Below are 25,455 nucleotides of genomic sequence, written 5' to 3' on the forward strand. Positions count from 1 at the left end.
TTCATACATGCATACTGTACATACATAGGTCTGCCTGTTTTCAGTTACCACGAGTCTCCAGTGCTTTTGGGTTTTAATCATGTTAATTAGAATGAGAACTGTTTTGTTATTGGGAAAATAATGTAATCTGTGTTGTTGATGTATATTTAGAATACCTTCTTTATTTCTTTCACTTTCCTTGTACTTTTTTAATTCGTGCTTCTGTGGTTAGCAGGTCAGGTACCAATTGTGGTGCAGGTCTAAGCTTTAAACTGCTCTTGCAACTGTATTCTCAAGACCTTTAGCCAGCATTAAAAAGAAAAAACAAGAAGTTTGATGCTAAGGGACTGGAAATTACAAGAGTTGCACTTCTGTTCATTTGTATGGTAAGCAATGTAATAAACAAAAAAGAGGGAACTCTGCGCTTCAGTATAAAAATAGCTGTTAGCACTGAAGGTCTTGATAACCCAAATAGCAATCGGTATAGTAAAATGTGATGTAAGCAATGGACTGTCAGCTTTGTTAGATTTACATCACCATTACACCTTACGGTGGGCTACTGGATGTTCTTCCAGTCTACTTGCATATCTGTTGTCAGAAAAGGAAGAAGCGAGGAGCTGACACTAAAGCACCATGCAGTACTATACTGTCTAGCTGCCCACACAGTTGTGCAGACAGTAAATTTGTATGTTCAGCCTAAATGACATTATGGCTGGCTACACACCAGTTAGATTACCAACAACTCTAGGTGTGTGTAAGGAGAAAAAGCCGCACTCCGAGTTGAAGATGAAGATGAATAAAAATCTGTTTATTTGTATCAAAAAAATTACAAAAAACATCTCAAAGTACATCCATAATAGCCAGAGACACAGGGGGGGAGGTGCACAGCGGTTGACGCGTTTCACAGAAAACGTCCGCTTAGTCGTAACCATGCACATACATGAACAGACATTGCTTAAATAGTGACTAGCACTTCCCGGGCCCATCCAGGATCAACGCTGATTGAACACACAGCTGCAAGTTGTCCACACTTAATTCACAAATGGAGACCGCCCAGCAAGAATTTCATGTATGAAAACCTCACCCAAGGCAAAATAATTGGGTGAGGTTACCAACAACTCTAAACTGCAGGGACTTGCCTGATTGGATATAAATTGATTGGACTGCTTACATAGGCTCTCACATTACTTTCCTTTTGGTATGCTTGAAGGTTATTGTGCAAACATGCAATTAGTAGTTGTATGCATTTGCATATCCAAAGCCTTTTCTGCAAAATCAGCATTATTGCTAATATACATGATGGTGTGAGACTTGAAATTACTATGCATCTCGATTGTGTAAGATATCTCACAGCTATCCTCAGCTCTGTCTGTCTCGGAAGTCAACACACATTGAAATACTGGTTTTATGTGAAAATTACCTTTAAATTTGGTTAAATAAATTTAGTGACAAAATGTAACTTTAATGACTGTAATGATGACCAAAACATTTAAAAAATGAAAATAAAAAATTGGAGGACACCACCACAAATTATGCTTATTTGCAGATGACATTCTCCTATTCCACAAGTCCCCACTCACCTCTACTCCCAACCTTCTTGCTGTCCTAAACCAATTCGCCAAGATTTCCGGACTAGTTGTTAACCCCCAAAAATCCTCTCGCAATTACAATCGGTACTTCCCTTCTCTTGGGCTACCCACCATATTCCCTACTTGGGAATTAAACTCACAGCAGACCCGCTAGAACTCTTTGCAGCCAACTACCCTCCTATGCTACAACATCTTACTAAACTTATGGACACTTGGGCTCCTTTACTCCATGCCTGGTTAGCTCGCATCACAGTAACCAAAATGGCTATATTGCCTATAATTCTATACTTGTTTAGAGTCCTACCTGTCTGTGTTCCCTCATATTACTTGCGCCAACTTCAGTGCCTCACCTTCTCGTATGTATGGGGTAGATCACTTCCTCCCACCAAATTTTGATAATTCTCGCCTGTTACCCTGAAACACTTCCTTGTGCCATCCCAAACTAATCACTGAGAACCTGTGCCCCCTCCCCCCCACCCAGTGACACACCTACCCCCCCTCTTTAATCCTTTTTTTTTTCCTTCTTTTCTCCCTTCTTTCATGTGTATACATGCTATAATACATACAACGTCCCCGACCTGATAGACCCTTGTTGCTTTGGTTACAACATTAAATTCACTGAGATATGTGATCCTTCTCTCTACCGCCACCGTAACCCCTGGTTTCCACTGACATGGTCCTTGACCTTACCATTTTTTCTTATGCATTTCTTGAAGAGTTTTACTAACCTTGGGTGATACTCTTTCCCATGAAACGGTTGGCCGATGGCTGCGCCTCCTCACACAGTCACAGTGAGTTCCCTTTTTGGGGTACCTGGGTGTTGGCTGCAACCGACCTGTCTCCTTTCGTGATCACCTATTTTGTTATCCCTCATGTTTATCAGCTTGTATGGTCTATCTGATGTTACAGTTGTCTGTTACACACTGTTATTGTTGTAATGACTATTGCTTTCATTGTTCATTATACATTGGACGTTGGATTTCAATTATATTCCCCAATAATATTGTTTGAACAAGAAGAAAAGAAAAAACAAAGAAAATGGACAAATAGGGCATAAAAATAGATTTTATTACATGCTCTTTTAAAGGGTTTACATAGTTTGATGATCAGTCCATCCAGTCCGGTAGAAACGTAAATACAGCAATGTGCTGAAAGTCACTCCAACAGCTGATTGTTCTAAAAAGAATAAAACCTAATACTTGTCACAGACCCTCAAAGAAGAAGGTCAGAACCCAAGCACACATCCAGCCACAACAGAAAGCCACACACACAGAGGAATGTACATGCTCTGCCTGATTTATGTGCAGCATTGACATCTCTAAAATGTACAAGAAATGGTGGACACATCATTGGTCATGCCATTCTCTTCATTATCTGTGTGTGAGATTCCCCTGAGGTCCAATTAGTAACAGTCCTACTCAACCCTGTTAAATGGAGAAACAGTAGAAGACAGGCCATGAAATGAGGGCTACCCTTTATGATACAAAATGGAGGAGAAGTAACATAGCCTGCCCTCTACAAGTTTTACTTTTTAAGCTTTTTCATGTTGTTTCTAAGAAGCCAAAAAGGCACTACATGGTCAAAGCTGTTCACATTTAAAAGCAATCATATGGTACCAGATAATACCATTAGTTTTACATGTCCCTCTCAATAAAACCATACACGGGAACGCTAATAGGTTGTTCAGGCAATGGACTTTGGGGGAGAAGATGGAGTGTCTATGCATCCACAACCAGAAAACTGGTATTTCATTAGGCATTTTAGCATAATCTCTTGGCATCCTGTGTGGGTCATCATGTAAAACTAAAAGTATGATCTGGAACCTTGTGGTGTCTCTACCTCCACTGAAAAATCATTTAGTTAAATAAAATTTAACACGGGTTTAGGGGGTTTTGCAGGCTAAACTAAAAATTGACCACCCCTCACTTGTGAAGAGCTTCTTTACCCTGCAACTTCTTGTTCATGAAGATTAAAAGGCTCTCTTAGTGCCACTATATTTAAAGGTCTGTTTGACATATGCAAGTGTGATGCAGTGTCACTGAAGCTTGCAATGTTACTGCTTTGGTTGAGCTGAGGGTTTTATCTTATAGGAAATCTCATAAAAAGAAGATAGCTTGGCTACCATGCTGTCCTCTTCTGTAAATGCTGACCGGGTGGCAGGGTAATCTCTAGGATTGTAATACTTTCTGAATCAATGACCTAAACCTGAATCAATGACCTAAACCTGCTAATTAGATAAGTCCAACGTCACTTGCTAGTGCTACATACTTGTTCTGGGTTAATCACTCAAAAATTCTGATGCCAGACAGCCAAGCAACTAAGCCTTTCACAAGTAGGTCAGTAACAGTAGCCCACAAAGTTTTTGTGACAGGTGTGTTTAACACAGGGTATATGGTATACTTAAATCAAACACCATGGTCAAAATGTAATTTAGTCTGGAAAACCTTTAGAAATAAACCAGCTCAGAACATTGTTAAGTCTGCCTGTCTATCCAAACCAACCCCAACTACCATGCCCAAGTACAATAACTATAAAAACATACCATACCCTTTCCAGTTCAGAAGCGCTAAAGACTTGAGGAAATTGGGCCAGCTGAGATGTGTGCATGGTTTATCATGTAGCATGATCTCCACTGCTCAGTGATACCGGCACAAACCAGTAAGCCAATATGCCAACTTTAAAATGATACCAAACATTGCTAGTATAAGGCACTGCCTATGTAGTGTATGCCAACGACTGGCTTCATCTGGTAAGCACCAACCACTCTCCACAGTTTTTAAAATACAAAAATTCAATACTGACCTCAGTGTAAAGCTATTTGGATTCTCATAGAAGTCAGTGGACAATTATCTTTGCTTCAAGTCTACTATCAAAACAGCATAGTGAACTTTATATATCCATATATATAAAAAATCTCAAAGCAGCTTAACATTATAAATCCCTTTGGTTTTTACATGTTTGGACTAATTAAATCATTCTATTTTGGAGTATAAATAAAGGTAATAAAAAGGGATACTGCTACACAAGGGTGTATGACTTTACCAGTGATAAGTAAGCCCTTTTCCCGCTCTCATTTTTATCAGCAACACAACTGTTTACTGCTATATCTGTATGACATCAGGGTAACAGCAACGTGTATAAGTGCCTTTATCAACTAGGCACTTTCTACCAGTGATGCATCCAGTGTAAAAAATCCAAACCAAAATAAAACAACGCTGCCGTCTGTTCCTGGCACAATAATTTCAGATGTGTACCTCGGCTGGGTTTCTCTGAAACACTAGCTAGTCTTTGTGCTTGGGATGACCCAAACCTAAAAGGGCCTATCATCTCGTCATGAAAAATAAAATATTGCAGAATCGGTTACTTTAACAAGGGACCAATTTTGCTGGCAGTTGCAATATTTAAGGGTAGGTAAGTAAACGGATTGCTAAAGGTTAATGAAATTTAGCAGAATGGTATTGGTGGACGAGTGTTAATTGTGTTACTACAGTCACCCATGCAGTTACTGTACTCATTTTCGATCATTCCTGCGGTCACCAGACATGATGCACAATTGACATGAGAAGGAAAACTTTGTACAGTAAGCACCTAAAGGGTACTGGCTGGCCAATGAACACTCATTAGTATATAAATGACAGCAATGTTTTTCCCTGTATTGCTTTCAGATATTGCTCATTTTTCTGCTGTCCTGAAAGAATTATGGTGACTGGTAAAAAAAAAAAAAAATAAAAACAAAAGTTGGATACAAAAGTAAAAATGGCTTTCAGAACAGCATTATCAGTGCAGCTATAATACAGATACTGCCAGTTAATATACAATGTTAAAGTCAAAACCTCTGATTTTACTAGTAAACAGACAGGCTGCATCCTCATCACTCTTGTTCAGGCTACAGAATGACGGTCTATAAAAGCAACAGGTACTCACGAACTTTTAACATGTCTGTAACAAAACACAAGTGTTTTAACATTACAGAATGTTGAGATAATGTTTATTTCCACCCATCTTAATGCCAAACCTACTTGGACTTCTACTTCCCCTTTAGGTCCCTGAACACCTGTATGTATCAAGTTATTGAAGCTGAACTCTAGCCAAAGTCTATGTGGACAAATCTGAAAAATAAAATAAAGAGACACTTAATGCAGTCTTTACCATATCCGGGTGCTGCTTCATTGTTTAACTTTACTTATATTACCTCCCCCCCCACAGAACTGTAAGCTTACAGTCCCACTGGGAGTACAGAGGTTATTGTGGGTTGCTCCCTCTACATCCCTGTCATTCAAAATCTCCCCTCCTCCAATCACAGAGCACCTTGCATTCACTGAAAAGAATGCAAGATGTTTTGCGAATGTCGGGAATGCCGAGAGACTCGTAGTGATTTCAGTACTCCCAGCGGCACTGAAGATTTGTGCAGCATTAATAAAAGTAAACATTTTAAGCAATGAAACATTGGACAGGCTGCACTAAGGATCTTTCTTTTTTTTTCTTTTTTTAATGTGTAAATACAGGTTTTGGCTGGGGTTTAGCTTTAGGCTGTTTAAGTACCGGCATGTATCCTGTAACTTCTCAGTATTGTAGCCTTCCTTTGTACAGTTTGATTAAAGATATGAAAACGAAACAGCAGTACATAACTAGAAAAGGGAGGTACATGGTACCATTATTAAAAAAGGACACTTTCTCCTACTAGTGCACCAAAGTAATGGCATGTATAGATCCCTGCATTCACCACCAACGTGCCACTAAGCACGCAGGCCATAAGGAGTGTGAACTGTACGCAGCTTGCTTGGAAAAGGCCCCATTATCAATATCCACTTTTGTTCCTTGTCTTCTAAGGCCAAAGGCACTGCGTGTGTGAGAGATTAAACAGAAACAAATAAAAGAATATTAAAAAGATATAAAAATGTCCCCTGAAAAAAACTCAAGGCAACAGGAGAAAACTCAAGGGGCCCTCAGTTGGCCAAGACTGGTATAAATGTCCTCGGAGTCACTGAGCTCCTCGAAGATTGGGATGAGGCTTAAAAGCTCTGTGTCCTCCATATCATCGAACCAAGACTGCACAGGCACCTGAAAAACAAAACAGAGGAGAATCAGTTGGAATGTTAGAAATTGTTTATTTTCATTATAAAAAAAATAAAAAAATTATGAGACACAATTGTAATCCGCCATCTTGATATGAATACTGTATTTCCACACCACTTACAGGGGTGTGAAAAGTTAGGGAAATGTGCAGTTAGGAAGTATGGAGGCTGCCATTGCTGTCCTCTCTTAATACATGAACTTCATTACTTTCCAAGTCTCTAACTCTACACATATAGTAGGACTGTACAAAATTGAAATGTGTTTGGGTCAATGTCTATTAATTGTTATACACTGTATTAGGCAGGGGAATTTGCAAAAATACATAAGAGACCCTTCCTAATTTATGGGTTGAAGCTTGCACAAAACACCCATGAAAATGTAACACTTTTATCATTACAGCGGCTAAACACACACTGGAAAAAGCTTGGTGGTCCACTCAACCTACCATAGTCCAAGTCAAGAATAAAATAACTTGGTATCTGAGGGAAAAAAAAAAATGGTAGCCATACTAGACTCAATAAATAAAAGTGTCTAAAAAGTTTGTGACTCCATGACTTAAAAAATGACTCAATTTCCCCATCCACACCCACGATTTGGATCAGAGAAACCTCTCTGCTAAACTATTGTATTCTGACAGCGGTGAGACTGTGCCTGCCATCAGAATACACTTATCAAAGCTGATGGCTATAGCCTACAGTGATGATTAAGGGGAGAAAAACTGACAGGGAGGTTGTACAGACATCAACTGGTAGATCAACTCGAGTACAACCTCACTGAACATACATGGATTGAAATTCATCTGGTCCCTGCTGAAGCGGCTGAATTGAGATCCATGCCGGCTTAAAAAGGTTGTAAACTCGTTTGAGTTTTTTTTTTTTTTTTTTACACCCTGCAAAAGAAAGACATAATGAGCTAGTATGCATCGCATATTAGCTCATTATGCAATACTTACCTCAGAACGAGCCCCCGCCGTGCCGCTCACTCACCTCTATGACGGGCGACATGTCTAGTCGCCCGTCTTCCGGGATCGCGGCATCCAGCCATCTGATTGGCCGGAGCCGCGGTGACGTCACTCCCGCGCACGCGCGCGGGAGCCGACAGTCACGGCACGGGGCTCTGAAGGAACGGCACGATCGGCCGTTCCTTCAGAGCGCATGCGCCAGTGACGTCACTGGCGACATGTAAGGTAAATATCTCCTAAACGGTACATGTTTAGGAGATATTTACAGTACCTATAGGTAAGCCTTATCATAGGCTTGCCTATAGGTACAAGTTGTAGAGGAGGGTTTACTTCCTCTTTAACTCACCATCTCCTTTACGAGTTACTTTGATTTTTAGTTTATTTGACACTATACAGCTGAGTTAACCCCTGGACGTTACAGAACGGGGGGGGGGGTGGGGTTCTTTTGGACATGAGGTTCTCCCTTCCCCTCTGTACCCTTTCTCACCCTGGTATTTATAGCTGCTTTTTTTTTTTTTTCAGACCGAAGAACCTCTTTAGGCTCTTCGTGAGCTCATTTATAAGTACATTCTGGTTCCAAAATGCACCTGCAGTTAGCTGCATTGTTCGTTTAGACACATCTCAGGACCACTTTAATGTTCTGTGACTTGCTGCCGCTGCTACTTGTTTACAATCTCACTCATCAATTAGGAATGCACAAACAATAAAAAGGAGAGGCAATTTGTAAGTTGCCCTACAATGACAATTATCCAGAGGGAACCTGAAACGGTTTAAAGTGACAAATTCGCAAAATGAAGTAGAAGTCTTTTGTGACATGCACTTGGCCCATAAATTTTGGTGTCTTTTATGATTGTTTTTCAGCTGTCAGATTATTGCATAATAGCAATGTAATGGCTTGTATCATGGGCACCCTTAGAAGAGTAATTTAACAAGCTCAGCAGCTGTGTTAAAAGAAACCTCTCTTCTTCCACTAGAGAGAACATGAAATGCACCAATATTTATGAAGCTGAAAGAACCTTTAATCAATGCTCCTTACAGCTCTCGACATCTGGTATTGTTAATGGTTTCCAAGCAACCAGCCCTTCGATACAATCTGTCAGCAATACTATTGCAATAATTAAAAAGGCAATGCTTGGAAAATCAGAAGGGATGTTGCTCTTCTAAATGACCTGTTCTTTGAAAGTGGAAAACCTCTGCATCTGCAATGCTGACAATTATGCTGTATGCTAGTACATTCAAGATTAAAAGGAGAGAATGAAACAGATATAAAGTAGGAAAATCAATAGTCTGGATACAGACTGAGTGTTCCATTTTATAATAGCAGCAATTTAGCAGAGATCTAATGTACGGCTTTTATAGGATCCAACAAGGGTTCCTCTTCCAAGAAGCAGCATAAATACTTGTCTATGCAAACTGTCTGCTAACTGTAGAGCTAGAGATGCAGGAAAGTTCATTCTGTGAAAGGTTTGATGCTGTGGCACACCCAAGAGATTAATAAAAAGATACAACTGACACCAGTTAGGTGGCTTTCCCAACTTATGACAGGAGGAATCAAAATGTTGATACTTCTCCTTCAAGTCATGGAAGGACAAGTCTTTGCATGCACCTCCATAAAAAGGGTTAAAACATCACTCAACTCAAACGTATAACGTAAGGTTTGGATTCACAACAATGAGTGGTCTTTGTAAAAATTCTATTACCCTCACTTTAAATTTGGTACAGACTCGCCATGTGTGTGTATGTAGCCATATCAGTTAAAAATGCAGATGGCCAACTATTGCATTCAGTTAGAACACAGGTGTCAAACTCAAGGCTCGCGGGCCAAATGCGGCCCCCCAGGCCATCTCATGTGGCGCTCGCACCTCTCATGCAGCTGCGGCACCCCCTTGTCTCTGCCCCCACCTTGTCTCTGTAGTTGGCAGCAGAGAGGACAGAACTCCTTTGCCAGATCCTGCACTGTGCAGCAGCAGAAAGGCTTGTCTTTGCCCAACCCCCCATTCTCAGTAGTCCGCAGCAGAGAGGAGGGCAGATCTCTTCCTACAGATCCTGCACCCCTCTACGCAGCCGCAACACCACCTTGCCTTTGCCTCCTCTGGTCTCAGCATTCAGCAGACTCTGGAAGCTGACGCCAGCCCTCCTCTGGTTCTCCTCCAGACCTTGCACTTTTTCCCAGATCCACCCGCATCTTCTTCCTGGCAGCAGCACAAGTTAAGGGGGGTGGATTGTGATGTAAGGAAAGGTGGGTGACTTTTGACTTCATGGTCGGGGGGCTCTTGATTGACATCTCATGTAAGGGTGTAAGGGGGCGTGGGGTGCTCTGGACATCTAATCCTACAGATATAACCGGCCCTTTGAGGGCAACCATAATGCTGATGCGGCCCCGCAATGAAATTGAGTTTGACACCCCTGAGTTAGAAGATGTCAAGAAATGTATGCTCCTTTAGAACTCTATCCTGGAGAACACGGTGACACCTTTAAATGATAGGCTAAAATACTGTGTCCTTTTAAGCTGCATAATTCTAATGTGGATGCAAAGGAAACCGTAAAAATGTTATTCACTGAGCTGTACATTTTGCTTCTTTCTAAACAAATCTGTTAAAACAGGTGCAAGATCCCCCTGGATACTCATTCTCTACTCTTTCCACAATAGAAAGCATCTCCTCCTCATTGTTTTTGATTAGTTTGCTCAGCTGACAGGTAACTGGGACAATCAGCAAGATACATTAACTGCATTATTAATGAAGTGAAAAGAAAATCGACATGTACCTGCTCCAATGTGCAATTAAATGGAGAATGAGTTTCTTCATGGAAAGGTAAATGAGTAAGCATACACTGGTATTGGTACTTACTGCATTTTCTGGATGAAAGATGTACGATGCTGGAGAATTGTCCAAGATAATGGTTTTCTTCAGGTCTCTACCTAGACGACTCAAGTCTTTGACATAGCAACCCTGGTGGAAGACACAAGCTTCTCTGAAGAGCCGGGAACAGAAGACCCCTTCTTTGTCCAAAAGGTCTGTCACTGGATCAGCATACTATGGAGGAGAGTTGGAGATTCAGACATTACCTCCTATTTATGACATCAATAGTATACCAGGCTGATACAAGAAATCTGAGTAGGTAATGGTGTGCAGTAGCCCACAACAACCATGGATTATATGATCAGACCTGTTATTTACCCCATCATATATGGTGTAGACAACATAAAGGGAATAGTTAAAAGGATAACCTTTACAAAATAAATAAATGCACACTTTTTTTGCAGATAAAAAAAAAAATGCATTTATTATTTTTTTTAGTTAGGAGCCTGTAAAGCAATGCACCCACAATCAGCAGATCACAGGTGTAATGCCACGCTCTTGCAGACTGTCTGTGTAGCTGTTTGCCCGGATCTCTGATACGGCCAGGCAATTACACCCTGACAGGAAGCTCAATGAACTACCCAGCGGCCTGGTAGTATTGAGAACTACTAGCTAACAGCTGCACAGGCCATCGGAACTTGTAGTTTATCGATTCACAGGGATCTGCATGGCCGCACTCTCTTTGAATTGTGACAGCGAGTGCGGGATAAGATCCCATTCGTGCTGTCGCAACGGGGAAGGGGTGGTCAGCTGCCAAACATGCTACACCCAAATGTAGGTGTAACATGTTCAAAAAGGTGAACTTATCCTTGAATACCTAGATGTTTTATACATGTCACATTTCAGTCTTCCTTTACACTGGTAGAGTCCCATTAACTTGCATTTACAAAAACTAGATACTTATCCACCTGGCAGTTGTCACAATCAGAGTTTTTAGAGATTCATGAACAACTTGAACCTATGTAGCCCTTAGCCTACATTAATAGTGAGAGCACATTTTTAATGTGAACCAGCTTTAATACCATCATGATGTTCATGTGCCCCTTGTCCAATCACAGGAAAGAATACAATACGTTTTATGAATGGAGGAGGCCACAGAGCAAGCAACTCACTGTGATCGTTGTGTTCCAGCCTGGAAGTTTAAGCAATGGAAAATCAGCACCTCCATCACTGTCAGGGGGTGCATAAATCTAACAGTTTTCAGGAATGAAGCAGGACCCACAAGTGGGACACATCATTAGAGGTACATTACTGGTACCTAGATAATGCCCCAATATTGTTTTCGCCCTGAGTTCAACTTTAAGCATCTGACAAGGGCAGACAAAAAAGTACAACGTGCAAATTAGAATATTCTAGGAGTTATATAAGGCTTGCTTAAACTTGAACTCCAAGCAGATCTAACGAATACATCAATGAATGCTTTTTTCTCTTAAAAAAACAGGTATATTGCATTTATTATTGCAGCTAGTGTAAGTACTTATATTTGTAATACCCCTGTACAGTTCAATTCAAACTGAAATAGGGGTACCAACAGGCTAATCAATGATATTCATGTGCTCAGGTGAGAAAAGAGAGAGGAGCTTGTCAGTCTGCTGCAGTCCATCATTTAATCACAATATGGGTGCATGGAGGTGACCGAATTGTATTCATTTATTTTTCAGCAGCAAAAAAGCCTGTTAAAAAAAACAGCTCAACTGTCTGTGTAAATATCAGGACTGGATAAACAAAAATGGCTTAGCTTCACACAAATCCTTCAACAAGTAAAACACTTCCATATATACATATTTAAAGTGGTTGTAAAGCCTGGATGGATAGTGTTCTATGCATGTGTGCTGCTCCCCCCACAGCACCCCTAATACTCCCCTGAGCCCCCTCTCAATCCAGTAATAAGCATGAGAGCCTTGGCTGTGCCGGGACTTCCTCTCCTCATTGGCTGCGACAGCAGCGGGAGCCATTGGTGTCAATCACAGCCAATGAGGAGAGAGCAGGGGGCCACAGGTGTGTGGAACCGAGCCACGACCGTGTGTGTCTTATAGACGCATAGAGCAGAGCTCGGGAGCGAGTATGCACCAGTGTCCCCATAGCAAGCGGCATGCTACTAGAGACACTGGTCACAGGGGTGGAGCCTAAATCACTGGCGAGGGACCCGAGAAGAGGCTGCTCTGTGCAAAAGCATTACACAGAGCAGGTAAGTAGAACATGTTTGTTATTTTTTTTATAAAAGCCGAAGCTTTAATACCACTTTAACTAGATGTATGATATTATAATATTTTTATCCTGAAATTCATCTTTATTTCCTTGTGCTGTAGGGGAATTTTTCTCTGAAGAATATTTGACATACACTACACAAGTACATAGCAGCATTACTGATCAGTATGACTATTTCATACAAGTGGATTTAGATTTCCCCTCCGTCTGGCTAGTGTATGCCATGTATCCCATGTATATAAGTTCAACTTTGGAACATGTTACATGGTCGCCCATTTTTAAGGTTGGAACATGTAACATATTTCAGCACCTGACACCCCCTCACATGCTTATTATAATAGCTGTCACAATTTGAAAACAACGTGGCCGTACGGGGCTCTGTCCACACAGCCACATCATTCATTTAGTTTCCCGTGAATGAATAAACAGCAAGTACCGTCACAGCCTATGTGGCTGGCTGCTTATTTGTCTCAATTAATTACCAGGGCGCTGGAGATCTTCCTACTCTCAGGTAGCTGACTAACCGTATCGGAGGTACAGGCAGACAGCTATCCTGAGAGTCTGCAGGAGCTGGACATTGCACCCACAATTTGCTGATCATCAGTGTAATCCTCTGCAGGATCATTAGAAGAAAAATATAAATGCACTTTTTTTAACCTGCAAAAAAGGTTATTCTTTTTTTATTGTAGTAAATTTAACATTTACCCCAATATAAAGCAGAAGATGCCTCTAAGAATGGCCAACAAAATGTATAAAAGTGAAGAAAGGAGCTAGAACATAGGACACAGCTTGCTTGTTCCTTACCTTGGCAAGACTAGCAGTAAATAGCACACACTCATAGAGTTGACCCATTCTTTCCAGAAACTCGTCAACATAAGGCCTTTTCAGAACATATACCTGAAGTGGGTAAAAGATACAGAGGGGGCTCTTAGGTAGCTTCAAAACAGTGTATCATAACAAATAGACGAGAGATCACACATCACAAAATATAAGGCTACTGTATCCTGTTAGTCTGTTGTCCCCTGGGATACGATTTAGGATAACTTACCTTAGCATACTGCTGCTCATATCTGTGAAATGTATTACAGATGAAAGGTATCCGCTACTAGGAGCTAGTGTCCGTAGATGGCATTCCTATCTCAATAATTAGGGAATTGGAGAGGGCCCATCAAGAAACAGTAGAAACATGGAAATTTGGTTGTAAAGGTTTTGAGGAAAGAAATGTAACGCTGACTTGTTTTGTGCCAGATCCTCATCCTGACTTAACTACTTGGGTGAGTAACTGACCCAAAGCATGCATGAGCATATTAGGAATCAGGACACCTAAAAAACACATGCTTACTTGGGATCAGTAACTCCCTACATAGGAAAGCTAGGACAATGACAGCCCCAGAACTTGCACTCCCAAAGGGCTTCTGTAGACAGGACTTGGAGGTGCACATCACACGTGTCAGCATTCCCAGTTGCTTTACTGGTGCAATCTAAATGACAATTCTCAAGGTATATATATTGACCTGCTTTATTACATTGTTTCTTTGGATGCAGCAGGCCCTGTTACATTGCAGGCAAACCAGATTAAAATCATTGTGTGTTCCGTGTTTGAGCAGTGCTGTATTTTGAATGTAAAAGGCAGATTGTGACAACAACTCACATTTACAAAAGCCCAAATACAAGTCAGCATTAGATACTCCCATGTCTCTGTGCTGGTGAATTCCTTTTTAAAATGCATTTCCTTATAGAGGTTGTAAACCCTCGAAACTTTTTTTTTTTTTTGCTGTAATCAGAAAGAGAAACCCATAATGAGCTAGTATGCATCGCATACTAGCGCATTATGAAATACTTACCTAAGAACGAGCCCCCGCCATGCCGCCCGCTCACCTGTATGACAGGCGACATGTCCAGTCGCCCGTCTTCCCGGATCGCGGCATCCGGCCATCTGAATGGCCGGAGCCGCGGTGACATCACTCACGCGCACGGGAGCCGACGGTCATGGCACTGGGCTCTGAAGAAACGGCACCAGCGGCTGTTCCTTCAGAGCGCATGCGCCAGTGATGTCACTGGCTGCATGTAAGGTAAATATCTCCTAAACGGTACATGTTTAGGAGATATTTACAGTACCTATAGGTAAGCCTAAGGCTTACCTATAGGTAAAAGTGTCAGAGGAGGGTTTACTTCCTCTTTATGCGCAAAACAGCAAACACATCCATTACAACATAGCATCTTACAACACATCTTCAGGTATTCCATTCTTCTCCCTTGAGCGATGCCTCAATTATTCCAACCAGCTGGGAAGATGGAGCTCAGATGAAATAGGAGCGGCTTCCTGAAACAAGTAATCAAGAGTAGGCCGCGCGTGAGGAAACAGCCTATCCTGGATTACTTGAACCAGGTAGCAGCCATGTCTTTCCACTCAATCTGTTCCTGAAACAAAAGCATTCATTTTTTGATTTTATTTTTTTTAAGAAAACCGTGTCCTCTTACCTGATGAGTGGTCCCCTCAATCTCTACTGGTACTATGAAATCTGCATTGTTGATGGGCTAAAATAAAATAAATGTAAGGAATCATTACATTCAATTTAAATTAAGAAATAGGAACATTTTTCCCTCGATGATAACCTAACAAATAAATAATTCAGCTAATTGTTTCTACAATGGGGACCACAAACTACTATATGCATTGACCGGACTGTCATTGAGCTCCAGAAGATAACAGATGCTTGTACGGGACTGCTCTGTAGTACATAATGCAGTATGATCATACATTCTATAAATTATAAATTCATTTAGAACAAATTATTTGCAGATTATGCTAGCATACTTCTAAAAAATAACTCAAATATTCAATTGTACTAAATTTATCAGTAAAAACATTTTAAGTAAAACTGAACACAGCAACACAAATGTATTCGAAAAATTAACAGTTTAAAGTGGTAGTAAACAACTTAAAAAAAAAATAGGCACTGGACAGTTTAGGTCAAAATGTGCCAGTATGCATTGTATACTAACACATTATGACTGACTTACCTGAAAATGAAGCCCTCCAGCAGCGCACTGTCACCACTGACAGGGCTTCCATCTTCAACAGGCCTTCATTCCAGGTTTGCGGGCGTTAGCGATATGAATGGCCAAGCCGGCGATGATGTCACTTTTGCACAGTTCACAGCATGGCTCCGAAGGAATGGCACAGGTATGCTGTTTCTTTAGAGGGTATGCGCCGGTGACGTCACTGGCTGCATTCAATGTAAATCTCTCCTAAACGGTGCATGTTTAGGGGATATTTACTGTATCTATAGGTAACTAACGCACAGCTGTACAGTGTGACATCACCATCAGGGCATTAAAGCAGCATTAAACGCAAAACTTTTCTTTAATTTTTGGATAGAGTATGAAAGGGTTTTTGTTTTTTTTGCCATCTATGTCCCATTGGGGAGATTTCCCCTCACTTCCTTTCCCATAGCCAAACACTAAGTGAGAGGAAATCCCTCCAAAGTGAGGGAATCCTTGATTGTCACCAAAACGAGTGTCCTTATTGGAAGATTTCCACTCTATTATAATTCAGAGGACAACCCAAAATCTGGGATTTTTTTTTTGATGAGAATTGTAAACATGATAAATAGAAAGGGAGAATCTTCCAAATGTATGCACACACAGCAATTAAAACTTTACAGGTGTTCTAATCCCTCTCCACTCTGTCAAAACCCCTCCAAAAACATTTGCCTTTAGTTATACTTTAAATTCAGATGTGAAAAAGAAAGCTGGCCTAATAATTCTACCAACTGGTGGTCTGATGACTGCAGCTGGCATGGAAGGTATTTTGGGCAGGTAACTAGCTTTGCGCAGTAGGTGGCCAGTGCTAGAGACTAGCTTTGGCATCCCTGATCTCATCTCTAACCCCAAACCTGCTCTTTTTTTACTCCAATGAACCATTGTCATTCCCCATCAGCTGCACTGCTCTCTGGAGTACAAAAAAGTGTGAATTTCGGAAGATGCCCAAACTCATCTCTAGGCAGCTTTGTTGGTATTAGAATTATGTCACCAATGTCAAATTTACGCCAGATTAGTTTGTGTTACTAAACTGGTGCAAATAAGAAAAGGACGCCTGTAACAATCATCTGCCACTACAAGAGTATGACATTCTGGGGTTAATCTACTAAAATTGGAGAGTGCGAAATCTGGTGAAGCTCTGCGAATAAACCAATCAGCTTTTTATGTCAAAGCTTAAAGTGTAACTCCAGTTTTTTGAGAAAAAAAAAAAAAAACATTCCCCTCTGGGTGATCTCTGTACATTGCAAGGATTTTAACAACATTTGCTGCAGATTCCTACCTTTTGTTATTCTGAAGAAATCACTTGCTTGTGCCCCTGTGCTAAGTGAGTCTAATGGGAGCAGTTTCATAATTATCAAATCAGCTGCAGGGCAATAGTGAGGGAAATTGCAGGGTCTGCATCCTTTTAGACTTATTGGGAGTATCTCACCAAAAATGACATTTTTGTTACAGGGGATGCCTGAAATCTGACCTGTATCTTAGTGCAGACATCTGAGAAAACCAGTAAGCCAATCACAGAAGCAGGAAATTTTTCTGGAGTTGTCTGTGTACAGAACACCTCCAGGTTGCCATATTGCATTGCATTTTCAGAAAATGACAGAGGATGCAGATTGAAAGGGAAAGGTATTTTTTAATAACATTCAATTATAATAGGACTTGTGTCGCAATTGTATACGCTATATTATTTTTTCTTTATTTGCTATTTTTTCCCCCCACGAAAGTATACCGCTTTTTGACACTTTTACCTACAAGTAAGCCTATAATAAGGCTTACCTGTAGGTACAATTAATATCTCCTAAACTGGCACGGTTTAGGAGATATTTGCAGTGCATGCAGCCGCTCACGCGAGCGGCGCATGCGCTCTGAAGGTCCGGGGGGACCTTCAGTTTTCGTTGCCGGGAGCTTGCCGGAAAATCACTCCCGCGCGCATGTGCAGGAGTGACGTCATCGCGGCTCCGGCCAATCACAGCGCCGGAGCCGCCGAACCCGGAAGAGACGCCGAGGGATCATGTCAGCGCCTGCAGCAATGTCCGGGGGTCCGTGTTGGGACTTCGTTCTAAGGTAAGTAAAACATAATGAGCTAGTATGCGATGCATACTAGCTCATTATGCCTTTGTCTTGCAGGTTTTTTTTTTTTTTTTTTACATTTTCGGGTGTACAACCGCTTTAATTGAACAAGCTGAAGTTAGAAGCTGATGGGATACCATACACAGCTGCACCAGATTTTGCACTCCTCAGTTTTAGTAAATAAACCCCTCTATGTTCACATGTTGCCATTTTAGCCTGAAAGACTCCTTACCTTAAAAGAACTATGAACTAGTGTTTCGTCCAAATCAATCACCATACATATCTTCCCCTTATCCTTAGGCGCTACCTCAGGGAGCAAGGAGGTACCTGGAATCTGAAATAAAAGACACAAGGTATAAATATTCTATTTCAGTTGGCAGTATTTCATGGAAAAAAACACACTAAACGACTTGGCACAACCAGACACCAGACTAAAGTAAATGACAAGAAAGGGAGGATGGACAACACTGGCACTAGCTGTACTAAGAAGACCTAATACTTCTTGGGAACCTGGCCCACTTGCATGAAACATACATCAAACTGGGTTCATACGAGTGTTGCGTTCATCTTTTTTTTAAAAAAACGCACGCAATTCAGGGAACTATAGCAACAGAATCATCACTTTATGTTTTTTTTTTTTAACATTATAGAGGGCTGTACCAGATTCTAATAAAATAAAATGCAATTTATTTTTACGCACAGTGATTTCATCTGACGATATGGCCCATTTTGTGCATGTTTCAGTGAAGAGGTATTTTAGTACTAAGAAAACTAAAGACATCTTCAGAAATCTGAAGGAGATTCAGTAGGAAGGGATTTCTTTATATAAAGTATGCTCACTCTATGTCACACAAGGGGAAATCTATTAGACATTCCTAATTTTTCCTGAAGGATAAAAAAAAAAAAAAAATGGTATTTACAAATACAGAAAAGACAGCACTTCAATGATCATTGCTCTTCATGTTATCTACCTGGAAAAGATGAAAGAGTGAGCAGAGCTAGCCGGGATTAGAACCTGCGACCTGCAGGTCACACAGATGCTTCCAGGCAGCAGTCTCAGCTGGCTGAGCCACCTCTTCGGTCCCGCTGGCTGAAGCATTAAAAGTGCAGGTGGAAGAAGCTTATTGGTGAAGGAGCATTTCACAAATTAGTTTCTTGAGATTTACAAACTATGCACAGAACATGAAATATGAGAAGAGAGAAAAACACTCGGGGACAGGATTGGAGGGATAAGAAAATAAAAGTGGAATATGCTTTAAATAAAAGCCACTTTTATGAGCGTCAGTGTTATAACGTGGAAATGCATGATAACAAAACATTAATATTTAACAACACAGAATAAATGGGACTATTACAAGTCTTGTGAACCATCAGCAACTGTCCTAGGAGAGCCTGTCTAAGTCTAAAGATTTACTGCAAAATGGACTCAATATATCAGACCTATAGACACTCAAAACGAAGAATCTGACTCCGGAATCTTCCTAAGGGCTTGAATACACTAGCGGCTGTCATAACCAACCCGCTCGTTTTTCAGAGGGCATCTGACAGGAGGCGATCTGTCATCCCCTCACCACTTGCTTCGACCCTTGGAAGCCTGCATCACCATGCCGCAGCCATGGACTTTACACACGGTTGAAGAGGAGTTGGGACACTGCCAAAGTCTCTTGAAGAATGTGTGATTTCAGCTGTCATGTTAGGTTAAGGTGGGTGGCCAAGGAGCAAAAAAACTGCAGCTCAACCACCTAACTTTACCACCCACACCCGCAAATGTAATAAGGCCTAAGGGTCACAAATTTCCTAGTAGACCAAAATGTCTGTCACATGGCTTAATTCTTTCCCAAAACAATGGCTACAATAAGCCAAATACGACACTCAACTTTTTTTTTCTAAACTGACAGCACAGCCTCAACTGGCTTTTCATATTAATTCATTTTAAAGCTTTTAACGCTACAAAAGGAAAGGTATATCTAAGCATTGTGTACTTTGGGTTTTTGTCTATTAGGAGCATGAGTATTCCTGCTAGCATGATCATGACACATGAAACGGCAAGTACCTGGTAGAACTGGTACTGAAGACATTGTAACAGATCCGCCTGAAAAAAGAAAGAAAAAATTACTGTTAGTAATTTACTTAGAATATTATACATACATAAAATGTGTGTGTGTGTATATATATATATATATATATATACATACATATATACACACATACATACACCCAATATATATATATATATATATATATATATATATATATATATATATATATATATATATATATATATATACACACACATACACACACGCACACATATGCACACTATATGTATATATATATATATATATCTCCCCAAAACAGGTGAGTAGAACCACAACCACACCAGGAGCTGGCAAAAGACACATGACGAAAGTGAATAAGGCTCCATTCACACTAGTACGACTCCAAAATTGCACAGCTTTGAAATTTTGGTACAACTTTGATGTAACTTTAAAGCAGCTTGGGATGGGTGCGACTTGAATGTGACTTCTTGTCCCTCTGCAACGTTAGACTCACTGTTGCATGAAAAACATTCAGGTATGACTTTCATGCAACTTTTGAGGGTTAACATAAAAGTCTATGGCCCTCAAGTCTGTCCATAGTCGTGCGTGAACTACTTTGAAGCCACTGTGCCTTTAAGTCACACATAGTTAAATGGTTGTTATTGGAAAACGCAATGTACCACTTGTCATGCGACTTCGAAGAAGTCGCACAAGTTTGATTGTGAAGTAAGGATGGGCATATGCAACATAAAAAAACAAAAAAGAGGTTTAAAACTAACCAGCCCCTTTATTCAGCCTCCCAAAATGCCTCTTCTCTGTGTACAATGTGGTTCATTTCCACATAGGCCATGTTTATGCGCCTAGGTGGCACGGTGTTCCATTTAACCATGGGAAGCACCCTACTAAAAATCAATGATAGGCTGACAGCACAGCAGCAGTACGGAACTTCCTATAGATCCGAGCGTTTACTTCCATAACGAGATGAATCCATGGCCAGACAGACCGACTGTACCCAGGGTCGTGCATTGATCCCTGTATGGAGGTAAACGTTCAGGTGTGAAATAATATCGGTACAGCTGTTGTATCTGTCAGTGATTTGTCAGGCCCCGTGAACATCTGGCACTCCTGGCTGCATAAACACACGCAATTCTGCGCACTTTCGGGCCGCTGTGCCTGTGTGAATGAGCTTTAATCTACTGATAGACTGAATAAAGTGCTCAGATCAGTCTCTCCCGACCCTTTACACTTGTGACTGGAGTTTGTAGAGATTACAAGAAAGATCGGAGAGAGTGGGGAGCATTCACAATCATGGCTTAAGTTGAATGTAAACTGCCCACTCCATATTTAGGGCATATTATTCTAAAAGATAATAATGCTTTCCTGGCACCTCCCAACACGCACTTACAAGAAAACAGAGCAAATCAAAGGAAGAAAGTGGGGACTCATTCTCTTCAAAAGTTTTTCTTATACTATAAAGAGTGTCAATATTAAGATTACCTTTGGAGTGGACTGTGCTTCCTCCTTTTGGGTGGGAGCCTCACAGGGGCCCCCTGGCCGGCTGACATTCTGTGCACTAAGGCAACAGAAGAGAGCTTTGAAGATACTCCGACTTCTAGGCTTCTTTGGTGAAGATCTGGACACTAGTCCTTAAAGGGAAAAAAAAAATAAAGCCATGAATATATTACTCAGTTAATGAGTTTACAGTAAGTTATATAGTATAAGAACTCTCACATTGCTGTCTCTTAGAAAGAGACCACCACCCAGTGCCAGAAAACCATTGGTTTATCAGCTCCTTCCAAACTAAGCACCTATTAGAAAGCTAGAACAAACGGGTATATACAGTATGTGTAGCTGTCACCTATTAACAACGGGGGCAGTCATAAAGGGGAGCTACAGCAGTATTTCACATTCTGTTACTACAATACGTAAAAGATCATCTTCACTATAGGCTGCAAAAAGAAAACGCCTGACGCTACTTACAGCGGCGTTAAAAACGTCCCGTGTGCATGGGGCCTAATAAGCAATTTGCACTAATTTACAATAAAGCAATGGAATAAATAATGGGTCAGCAAAGGAAAGAACTACTTCCACCATGAAATCCCAGGACATCTAAATACAGCAGTATGACCGATCTTATCTGCCCAAATAATTTACTATCCTGTCACTTTTCCGACTCATACACAAAAGTGGTAGACAGAAGAGCCAGTGGGGGTGACACCATTTACTCCAGAGTGAAGGAATATAGTGGGGTCAGCATCCTGTCTGCAGCTTGCTGATTGGGCACTGAAGGAGTAGCAGCACACTGATAAGTAATTATGTGTTCTTCTCACGCAGCAGAGCCCAATTGGCTCCCAGTACTGCCCGTCCCTCTCAGTCTGAGTGTTGTTGTACAAGAGGATGACATTAGGATGCGATCAATACAGATTGAGAAATACATACTAGGACTACTCCAAATATATTTTATTGAAATACAGAAAATATTTTATGGTGTTCTTATATCTACTTGGAGTTCAGCTTTAATTCAATAAAAATATGTATATTTTACCAGTATATGTATATAAAATGCAGACATTACATTATACAAATATACTTTGAAGGAAAGCAATGAAGAAATAGAAGAGGTAATAATAAAAGAGTAAAAGTCACCCTTACATAACAAATGTAATATATATTATATATATATACACACACACACATACATATTATATATATATATATATATATGTATATGTATATATATATACATACATTATATATATATATATATATATATATATATATATATATATATATATATATATACACACACACATACACACACACACATATATACACACACACACATACATACATACACACACACACACATGTACCAAACAGCAATTTAAACTTTTTGAATCCCTGCCTAAAAGCTAGAGACACAAGGTGATAATGGATTGCTTTTTTTTAGCCAGAAAATGATCATCTGTGCACCCTTCTGAAATTGGTTTCACTTTCTTATTAAAGGCTTGACTTCCTGGACTTCAAGGTTTAATCCTTTCCAGCCACGATCCCCTTGTTGAATCTAAAAAGCCCGCGCTAACCACTCTTTGTAGACCCAGGGATGGAAGGTAAAGGTGCTTAATCAAAGTTCGGTAGAGTTCAGTCAGAGGGATTTCAGAGGGAGCCTTTGTGGTGAACAGTGGTAATAGCGTACCAGCTCTTATGTAAGGCTTCCACGAGCTTTACAGCAAAGTGACGCAAGAAAGGTGACATCAGCTACTATTACCTGGACATAGAGCAGCACGATTCTGAATAAAGTGAGAATCATGATTTTTTTTTTTTTGTTAGAATAAAGATCACGATTCTCTCACGATTCTCAGCGTAACATCATCTTTTACACTATCCAAAAATTTGGGCTAATTTTTTACAGGTTTTTTTTTTTTTTAATTTAATATAATTAAAGTGTCATTTTTGCCAAAAAAACTGCATTTGAAAGACTTCTATGAAAGATTGCAACGATCACCATTTTATTCTCTAGGGTCTCTGTTAAAAAAAAAAAAATATATATATATATATATATATATATATATATATATATATAGGGTTCTAAGTAATCTTCTAGCAAAAAAATACTGATTTTTAACTTGTAAACAAGTGTCAGAAAAAGGCGTTTTTAGGCGGACCTGATCGGATCCTCCATGCGTTCCTATGGGGCAGCGGATGTCAATGGAGACCTCTCCGCTAACACCCGCTGCTATCCGATCTGATCCTGTCTGTAAAAAATCCGAATGGATGGAAACCCCTATTTTCCATCCGTCCAGCGGATCGGATGGGATGAGAATGGACAGGCGGTCCGTTCTCATCCGATTCCCCCATAGAGGACAGCGGGGATATGACAGCTCCATCTCCACACACAGAGCGGAGACGGAGCTGCCATCCGCCTGTTCAGCGGGGATCGGCGGATCAATCTGAGCAAAATGGAGTCCGCCGGCGGATGCGGACTGTGTGAAAGGACCCTAAGAGGTTAAACTTCCCTCCTTTACATACGGAAATTCTTTCCTTTGATCTAAAAGAACAAAATGATACAATGTTTTACAATGTGTTTATAGTTATCTAGCAGCCTTAACAATGTTAATAAACATTTGCCAAGGCTCTTTTTTTTTTTTTTTGACAGCTGTGAGTGAGCAGAGAACAGCTCTGTAAGAATAGAGGACATGCTGTTTTAAGATCTTGAGGAGGGAATGAATCGAGATCCTGACTTAACGATTAATCGTGCAGCTCTACTTGGACACAGGGCCATTTCCAGGGCAAGCACATTACCATGTATGCATTAGCACTTCTTTCAACAGTTTTGGCAATAGCAGATGCCAGCCATGGACTGGGTACCTTGACAGGCTCCCTTTAATAGAAACCAGTAATAAAAAAAAAAAAAATGCAGGCTGCCACTACTTACTTGAAAAGTGCTAGGTGGCTGCATGTTGTGCTGATCCTAGGACTGACCTCAGCAAGATAGAAGACAGTCTGACTTTTTTTCTTTTTTGCATAAAAGTTTAGAGTCTCTGGCTTACAAAACATTACATTCAAAAGAGAAGCATGACAGCTAGGTGTCCGGTCTGTAAGAAGGTGGTTAGCAATGGCAGTCTATATATTTCTCCAACAACAGGAGGCAATGCACTTATTAAAGGGCATAAATAACATGCAATGCCATGGTACACCACAGGGAGGTACTCTAAGCACTAAGATTCTACATTTGCCTGAATAAGAGTGATCCTTCCATACAATTCTGAATATATTAACCCCACGCCAATAACCAGCTTTCACAGATCCAAAATGTACAGCTTATGGCAGATCTACAGTAGATTTGATTCAAAAAAGCTAAAATAAATGCTTAAAACTATATAAATGTGGGATTCCATATTTTGCACTGGTTACATTTGATACCAGCAACAACAAAATCATACTGTACTTATAAAAACAAAGCCCCCCCCCCCCCCAGGAGTGAATTTTTTTTACAGCCCTTCTGCTGAACTGCCGTTTATTTGTGATTTTACGTTAACCCGAAATCTAACAAGCTGAAATTCTTTTTTAAAAATACACACTTTTTTATATTTATGAAGGTGTGGAATAACTACTGCGTTTTACCTCAGTTCTTTCCTAAACCGTTCACTGAAGCTTTTATTTAAGAAAAACACAAAGTAGTATCCCCTCACCGGTGGAGCCTGAGTGATTCTCCTGATCCCGGTGTTGCCATTACCAGCACTGGCTGCATCTGCATGCGGTCACGTAGGCCGAGGGTGTGCCTCAGGATGACCATCATTCTGTGCGAGTGACATTATGAGGACACAGCCAAGAGGATAACAATGTGTACAGGCCTTGTGGTGGGCCGCTACTCCTCCTGCTTCCAGGAAGTCCTTATTTACCGATTGCAAGGCAATCTGCTGCTGCCTGCTTAGTCTGAAGCTTTATAGTTTCCAAATAAAGCCACAGCAAAACTTTAAACAAGATTCTCACTGGATGCTTTATGTGGCTTTCTGGTTGAATTTAAAATTCCCCTGAATGTGCCACCTGAAAAAGGATATGAGAAAAAATGTACCCAACAAAAAACACAGAAAACCCCACCACCATCCATTCTGAAGAAGTACTAGAAA

At 40.6% G+C, this 25,455-nt stretch overlaps 1 protein-coding gene across 1 annotated transcript in view; it reads right to left on the reverse strand.

The window, feature by feature from the left end:
- Window positions 1-5,582: 5,582 nt before the first annotated feature.
- CTDSP2 (CTD small phosphatase 2) overlaps window positions 5,583-25,455 on the reverse strand; it is a 58,284-nt gene continuing 38,411 nt past the window's right edge. The window contains exons 2-8 of the mRNA XM_082244646.1: window positions 21,323-21,471; window positions 19,840-19,878; window positions 18,019-18,120; window positions 15,156-15,212; window positions 13,479-13,571; window positions 10,455-10,640; window positions 5,583-6,629 (exon numbers count right to left, since the gene is read on the reverse strand). Of these exons, the coding sequence (XP_082100772.1) occupies window positions 6,504-6,629; window positions 10,455-10,640; window positions 13,479-13,571; window positions 15,156-15,212; window positions 18,019-18,120; window positions 19,840-19,878; window positions 21,323-21,471 (752 nt within the window). The 3' untranslated portion in view covers window positions 5,583-6,503. The remainder of the gene's footprint in view (window positions 6,630-10,454; window positions 10,641-13,478; window positions 13,572-15,155; window positions 15,213-18,018; window positions 18,121-19,839; window positions 19,879-21,322; window positions 21,472-25,455) is intronic.

This window comes from Pelophylax lessonae (assembly GCF_965119305.1).
Source record: "Pelophylax lessonae genome assembly, chromosome: 2".
In the NCBI taxonomy this organism is placed as follows: Eukaryota; Metazoa; Chordata; class Amphibia; order Anura; family Ranidae; genus Pelophylax; species Pelophylax lessonae.